Source organism: Ammodytes marinus, assembly GCF_949987685.1.
Source record: "Ammodytes marinus genome assembly, chromosome: 10".
Taxonomy (NCBI): Eukaryota; Metazoa; Chordata; class Actinopteri; order Uranoscopiformes; family Ammodytidae; genus Ammodytes; species Ammodytes marinus.
This window is the reverse complement of record NC_137214.1, coordinates 7,107,461-7,115,233: the sequence shown is the minus strand read 5'-3', so window position 1 is coordinate 7,115,233 and position 7,773 is coordinate 7,107,461. Positions and strand designations below refer to the sequence as shown.

Below are 7,773 nucleotides of genomic sequence, written 5' to 3'. Positions count from 1 at the left end.
GGGTCGGGGTAAGGCATTTTGTTTTGATGGTCAGGGTATGGGTTATGGGCTAGGGAATGGCATTATGTCAATGAATCATCAATGCATTTTTTCACAAGTATAGACGCGTGTGTGTGTGTGTGTGTGTGTGTGTGTGTGCGCGTGTGTGTGTCTGTGTGTGTGTGTGTGTGAGTTTGTGTGAGTGCGTGGGTGCGTGCGTGTATGCACACGTGTGTGTGTGTGTGTGTGTGTGTACGTGTGTGTGTATCCGGGAGACAAGGTTTTTCTTACAATCTGCCCCGAGTGTTGTTGTGGACACACGGGCCCCAGGTCCTCCACTGCCAGCTGAGGCTGGGTGCGGGCAGACCGTACGCGGTGCAGGTCAGAGTCTGGCTGCTGCCACTGGGGTAAGGGCTGGACGGCTCGGCCACTTCTTTCTCATGGATCTGTGGGGGGACTGGGGAGGGAGATAGACATTAAAGACCTTTACCGGTGGGAATATGAAGGTGTATTGAACTCTGAGATCCGATGTAGTATAAATGTGCAAACATTTTTGAAATCGGATCATCCTAGCCTGAGAAAAGGCAGAAAGAGTGTTTTATGGTCTCACTGTCTATAACCCTACATTTTACAAGTGTGACATCACACTAGTTAAAATGTAGGGTTAGGATTAATAGGACAGCTGGGCGAAGGGAAAACTGAGGACTGAGGGAAGAAAACCTCATTCATTATATTATAATAACGATTTAACGATAGAACGCCGGTTCCGTATGGGTGAAGTATTCCTTTAAGTCATTTTGGCTCACAGACCTATAGGCTATACCAGTATATCTTCACTGGGCAGAGCAAGGACAAACAATGGGACTAAATGCCAGTCAGTCACAGGGCGTACACACATAAAGAGTCAGCGATTCTAGGGAATGCTTTTTGTTCAAATCACTTTTTGTCAAAATCAATTAATATCAATCATTCTCCAGAATTGCAGACTCCACCTTTAGCATGTGGTGCAAATTTGAAGCAAACATTAGTCTGAAAATGAAACTGTGTTAACATTGACTACTTCCGGTACACATTTTAAAATGTGCAGAGTGTGCAATAACGGTGTATTTTGGCATCGTCTAGTCCTGAAAGTTCTAGATTGCATCAGGTTTAAACTTAAATTTCATATCATATTTTCCACAAATCCAAACCCAACATTAACCCATTGTGTGCGCACACTCTGTGTTTCCCACTTGGAACATTAGTAAGCCTCCATTGTTTTGTAAGCAGGGATGTTAACTGTTTCACTTCCACTGTCTCAGCCATAAAACATCTGGCTCGTCCACAGAGGAGAACACTTCACACACACACACACACACGCACACGCACACGCACACGCACACGCACACGCACACGCACACGCACACGCACACGCACACACCAATTCACTAGTTACCGTTCACAACAAGTGTGATGTTGAGCCTCCTCTGCAGTGCAGCCGCACTGTTCTTCAGCACCACTGTATAGAGACCACAATCCTCCTGAGTAACATCCTTGATCTCTAAAGCGTGGTTCAGGTGTATCCTCATCCTCTTCATCTTGAATTCTGGGCGCTGATTTATCGGCCTCCCGTCTTTATACCTGGATACAACACACACACACACACACACACACACACACACACACACACACACACACACACACACACACACACACACACACACACACACACACACACACACACACACACACACACACACACACACACACACACACACACACACACACACACACACACACACACACACACACACACACACACACACACACACACACACACACACACACACACACACACACACACACACACACACACACAGCCGCTACAGTACATGAAACCCTTCAGCTAAGGTGCTCTTACTCTGCAATTAATCTGTCAATCTAAGACCTAAAAAGCTTTATGATGAGGCTTTTAATAATGGCCCCACAATGTGTAATTATCAATAGACAAGGGAGGGATCATCTTACCATTGTGTTTCAGGTGTGGGGAAGGCAGACACATTTACTTGTAATTTGAAGGACTTCTGGCCAGCTGTTACCTCCACCACAGGTCCATTTCTGTAGTTGAGGCTGATGAATGGCTTTTCTAAAGGCAGAGAAATACACTAATTAACATGAGATAGTTATGTATTTTATTATGTATTCAAGCTTGGGTCATAAAGCTGAGAGATGCTACACCTTTTGAGTATAATACACCCCCCTCCTGCCCCCTGTGTGAGGCTACCAAACTGATCTATTAAAGAAGACGGCAGCATATTGTTTCTGGGCTGGCTTACCATAGACTATGACCTGAGTTTGCTGGGTCAGTGTGGTGTCCATGCTGGTGACGTTGCAGGTGTAGGGCCCGGTGTCTGTGACGTTGACACTGTGGATGGTAAGGATGCTGACGGCCTCCGTGGCGTGAGACAGAGCTTCTCGATGGGGCTTGGTGTCCACCCAGCTGTTGGTCTGCCAGAAGAAAACACTCTCAGGCTGTGTTCGAAAAGACATACTAACGTCCTCCCTCCTACATACTCAACATGTATATACTCCATACTGTCTACTTAACGATCGATTGTGTATGCGAGGTTCGTTAGACCGTTTACACGGTCCGACGAACCTTAAAAAAATAACTTCCATGTCGTTTGAAAAGACGCAATGCATTGTGGGGCGGTTGAGTAGGAAAAAGTATCCTATCGATCCATACACAAAAACCTACCGGAAGTTAGTACTCATCCGAAGGATTTCTCACCTACACAAACTAGCATACACAACCACAACATTCTCAAACTGACGTCAAAATGAGTATGAGTAGGACGTTAGTATGGCTTTTTCGAACACGGCATCAGATTTTTATTTTCTTTTATTTATTAATGGCTGTGTACCTCTTTGCCGGGGTAGGACCACTGGATGTCCACCCCGGTGTTGAACTCCACCATGGCCGTGCAGTTCATGGTGAGAGCATCCCCCACTATCAGCTCCACGGGGTCCTCAGGAAACAGCTTGACATCGTAAACCTGACTTCCTGCCCGGGGAAAAAAAGAACCAAAGTAGAGGGGACAGAGAGACAGCGGGAGGGAGACAGTGAGAGAGGTCGCCGTGACATCGTCAGCAGTTTTTTTTTCCCTTCCTCGCATGGACCCTGAGGAAATGCCTTTTTCCTTTGGACCAGAGGTGCCATCATCCCACTATAAAGTCACTGCTGTCCGTCACACGCCAAACCATTGTTGGGGGAAGCTACTTTGAAGAGCGTAGCCTCGCAAACTACCAATGACTAAAAAGTTGGATTACAGAGCAAAGAGAAATGTTGTTTGGTAAACTAAAGCTATTTAGAAAAAAGTAGTTCAAACTACTTTGTAAAAAATTATCAAATTGAGTCACATGCCAGCAAAAATTGCCACTGAGTTTATTGCAGAAACTAAAAATTGACAATTTGTTCTTTAGAGGTCATGTATAAACCAAAAATATCAATGGTCAAAGGGGGTTTGTTTAGAGGAGCAATGGTAACATTATAAATCAAACTAATTCATTTAAACATTACATATTTGTAGTTTGCCGTTTCAATATTGAATACAAAAACAAATGGCAAAAAAGTCATTTCAAAGTACTTGAATCATATGCAAATAAGAATGTAGTTGAACTACCAACTTACTAGTTTAATGACATGTAGTTCACTACTCCCCAACACTGCTATTACCATTGATGTGTCAAGATATCCCCGAAGCAAATGAATGTGGAATACAGTGAGGCTTAACTTCAAGAATAAAAAGAAGGAGCAAGAAATCTTTGGGGTCTGGCCAGTGTTTCTGATATTCAAGCCACTTCTCTCTACAGTCACTGGAAATGACATGGGGTGTAAAACAAACATTCCCTTTTTGGCTGTGTGTGTGTGTGTGTGTGTGTGTGTGTGTGTGTGTGTGTGTGTGTGTGTGTGTGTGTGTGTGTGTGTGTGTGTGTGTGTGTGTGTGTGTGTGTGTGTGTGTGTGTGTGTGTGTGTGTGTGTGTGTGTGTGTGTGTGTGTGTGTGCGTGTGTGTCTGTGCAGGGAGACTGTGGTTGCCTGATTGTTGAACCGCTCCATTAGCGTTCACAGTGGAGACTAGCTCTCAGTTTCTCTTCTAACTGATGCTGCTGTTAGGTTTGGCTAGCGGTGGCGCGGGTATGAGTGTTCCTCTCTCTCCCTCTGAAGTGAGAGGTGAATGATCTCACACAACACATTCAAAAGCCTGCAGGTCCCCAAGAGTTCAATTGCACATGAAATCTCTCCTATTCATCCTACTTTTCCCTAAAATGTAATGATGCCCTTTTTCCTTCTCTTCCTTGCCTTTCTTCTATTTTGAATGCTGCTAGCATAATGGCACTGCATTCAAAAGAGAGGAGGATATTATATAATGAAAGAAAATCATGCAAATTTTAAGCATTATGGCGTAATTGGCTCACTGTGGACTTAAGGGTGACAATGCAGTCACCTTTCATTTCCTTGCTTATTTTACTCTTTCAACTGGAGCCTCAAATCTAGTTAAAACATATTTGCACCAGCTCAGTTAAATGTCTTTGTAGCTGCTGACATAGGCAGGCAAAGTTGAATGAAATTAAATATATCCCCCTCAATATTTAGAAGAGGTCAATTTGTACCCCTCAAACCAATATGAAAGACAACCCCTCCTAAAAGTAAAACATATAAAAAATAAAACTAAGAGGGTTGAAACATACTGTATACTGTAGCCTATCATTCTTACCTGTAACTACATATTTTCTAACAATTTCATACACCACTAAAGTGGACCATACCATCTTATTCTTGCCTAACTGGTTGGCATTTCATTACCGATATAAAATGGCATGTTAGTTAACGATGTGCCCTCCCCCCCCCCAACCCGAATGTTGAAATGAAACCTACGCATATGGCTACTTAAGTTAAGGTTTGTATGATCCTCAGCATTTTGGCTGGAAACACCAGACTGGACCTTTTGAACCTTGGAGCTAACACAGATACAATGTTGTTGTTTTTACCTGTAGTGTGGAAAAGGTAGTTGGCAGACTGAAACTCTTTGCCTTCCAGTGTGGCAACACAGGAAACTCCAATGAGCATGGACATGCCGTCTATGGTTTGTCTTGGAATGGACCAGCCTCGCTTGTTGTCCCATGTCATCGAGTCCGTCTCCATAGGCAAGGGAAACTGAGATGATAAACACACAGAAATAACTGTCTGAGCTCAAGTCACCAATTATAGCTTGACTTGACAGTTTCAATTATAGACTTTTCCACTACATGGTACCGGCTCTTACTCGCCTTTTGTTTGGTTTTCCACTATGAAAAAGTCCCTGGTACCTACCCTTTTTGGTCCCTTCTCTGTTGAGGTTCCAGGGACCAGGTACTGAACTGTGACATGAACCACTGCAGACCACTGATGCAGAACACACAACTAATCAATGCTGTTGCGGTCCCATTTCGAGTTTGCCCTGACGAGGACTGAGTAGAAACGCATTACCGTTTTACGTAAGCTTCTAACATTGCTCTTACGACCAGCTAGACAGAGGCGGTACTACAGTACTATGGGTACTATTTTGTAATGGAAAAGCACCTCCAGAAAAGGAGCCGGGACCAAAGGCAAGTAAAGAGTAGAGTAGAGCTGGTACTATGTAATGGAAAAGCACCATTAGAGCAACGGAAAATGCAGCGATCTGTAGTGATGAGTGGGCTACAAACCGCGTGTAGGGTGACGTTCAGATCGGGCACTGTGACCAGACACGGCACAATGACGTGCGTAGAGAAGCGTGTAATTAAAATGGTCTCCATGCCGTTGTCGTTGATGCTTCTCCTGAGGAAGGGCTGCTCTGGGTCTGGATGGATAGATGTATGGATGGATGGATGGATGGATGGATGGATGGATGGATGGATGAATGGATGGATGGATGGATGGATAGATGGATGGATGGATAGATGGATGATAGAAAAACAGGGAGCTGTTAAAGGGCGTCCCTGATAGCAGCCCGGATAATGGCGGCTATTACCGCGGTAACTTCGTGGACTGACAGATAATAACCCCCTGAAGACACGCCATATGGCGAGTTTATTATGATTACACGTAATGCAACAGTATAGTCGGTCCCTGCACAGTAAGTAGCATTAGGAACTGCTATTACCTGTCCGCTGAGACAGACAGACAGACAGACAGACAGACAGACAGACAGACAGACAGACAGACAGACAGACAGACAGACAGACAGACAGACAGACAGACAGACAGACAAAGGGGTTTAATCCTCCTCCAAACAGTTGCTACAAGGTCTCCCCTGGCTGGCTGTAAGTGGGTAAATATCTCTCCTCTTTTTCTTCTTTAGCACCTTGATGTTTTCCCTTTTTATTGTATTTTATTTGCAGTGACTGTGGCATGGGGCTTTCGGGAGACATCACAGCAAATGTGCCACCAATTTACATTCATCCGCTATCACTACAAAACCTCATATTCCCACAGCATGGGCGCACATTACTACAAAAATATGCCCATATCTCTCGGGCTTTCCTGCCTGCCAATACCAGCGACTTCTGTCAGGCAGCCAAAGACGATGTGCAAGCTGCTCGCCACATTTCTTATTTATTTTTTCTTCTTCGCCCTTTCACAATAAGCCCGTTCTATTATTTTCTTACATTTTCTCAAAGCTACATGATTTCAAGCTGCTGTGAGGCCAAACAATAGGCCTTATCTCAAGGCTTGGGTTTCTTTCCCACGGGCGGTCTTAATACAAACAGGTAAGAGAAAACAATATACAAGCCCTCGCAGTTTAAGTCCTTACCCAATACATCACCACAGGTATTAGAGTGCAATCGCTTTTTAGTAAGAGGGCAAAGTACCGCCCCGGGGCAGGAAGAGATTGCTAAGGCATCGGGGGATAGGAGCTCGGGTATGAGAATGTGAGAGTGGAAGGTGCAAATATGTGTCTCAGAAGAAGTGTTTATGTATTTTATTTTATGCATGCAAGCCTGTCCGTACAGTACATATATGCAGTGGGGTGCACAGGTGGGGTGCTGGGAGTATAACTGTCCCCTGCCCTTTTGCTTGGGATTGCCTGTGTTCCATTTTCACATTTTTAATCAACAATTTATACATTTTGTGGGTGATTCTTGAGCTTCTGCACCAGTGTCGGGGGGGGTGACACCAGTTTGTAAGTGCTGCCATACTGAGAAATACTGAGAAAGTTTTGTGGAGCTGATAGGCTTAATCAACTTTGTGTCACCTTGTTTGGCGATGACCGAATGTAACCGACATTCCTTTATATGAACACACTACACTATAGCTTTATTCTGTTGGCTGAGGTCATACAAGGGGCATTTGAGCAGCTCAGGTGCCCTTCTGCTGTGACATTGGGGCATGAAAACAAGAATGTGTGTTTCTACCACAGGGGGCACCCTGTAGCACTATGAGCCCTTACCTTTTTTTATTCATCAGAAGTGGTGCCATGGTGGGACACTTCCACACTCTGATTTTGGCCACATCAGAGTGGCATTCTAGCGTTAAATCTTAACCCCACTATCTGGCAGCAGGCATCATGTCTCTCAACCCCAGCTGGGCCCCACATTCCTTCACATGGAAGAGGTGCCCTTTATTCCATTTTCCGCCCCTGCCCCTTAGAGAGTCTGTGCACTGCCCTGCATGTGTGCACTCAGTGTTACTATACTGAATGTGTTAAAGACGACAGTGTGCAGCGGAGATCCAGCTAAAAGGTTGACTGGTGCACTGTCTGCCTAACTCGATCCACATGCGTCCCCTTCTCATC

At 44.7% G+C, this 7,773-nt stretch overlaps 1 protein-coding gene across 1 annotated transcript in view; it reads right to left on the bottom strand.

Annotated features, from left to right (window-relative positions):
* The window catches only part of flt4 (fms related receptor tyrosine kinase 4), a 63,143-nt gene that overhangs the window by 28,648 nt on the left and 26,722 nt on the right, over positions 1 to 7,773 (bottom strand). The window contains exons 4-10 of the mRNA XM_080035049.1: positions 5,705 to 5,838; positions 5,009 to 5,174; positions 2,883 to 3,022; positions 2,295 to 2,466; positions 1,987 to 2,104; positions 1,415 to 1,599; positions 271 to 436 (exon numbers count right to left, since the gene is read on the bottom strand). Coding sequence (XP_079891175.1) covers positions 271 to 436; positions 1,415 to 1,599; positions 1,987 to 2,104; positions 2,295 to 2,466; positions 2,883 to 3,022; positions 5,009 to 5,174; positions 5,705 to 5,838 — 1,081 coding nt within the window. The remainder of the gene's footprint in view (positions 1 to 270; positions 437 to 1,414; positions 1,600 to 1,986; positions 2,105 to 2,294; positions 2,467 to 2,882; positions 3,023 to 5,008; positions 5,175 to 5,704; positions 5,839 to 7,773) is intronic.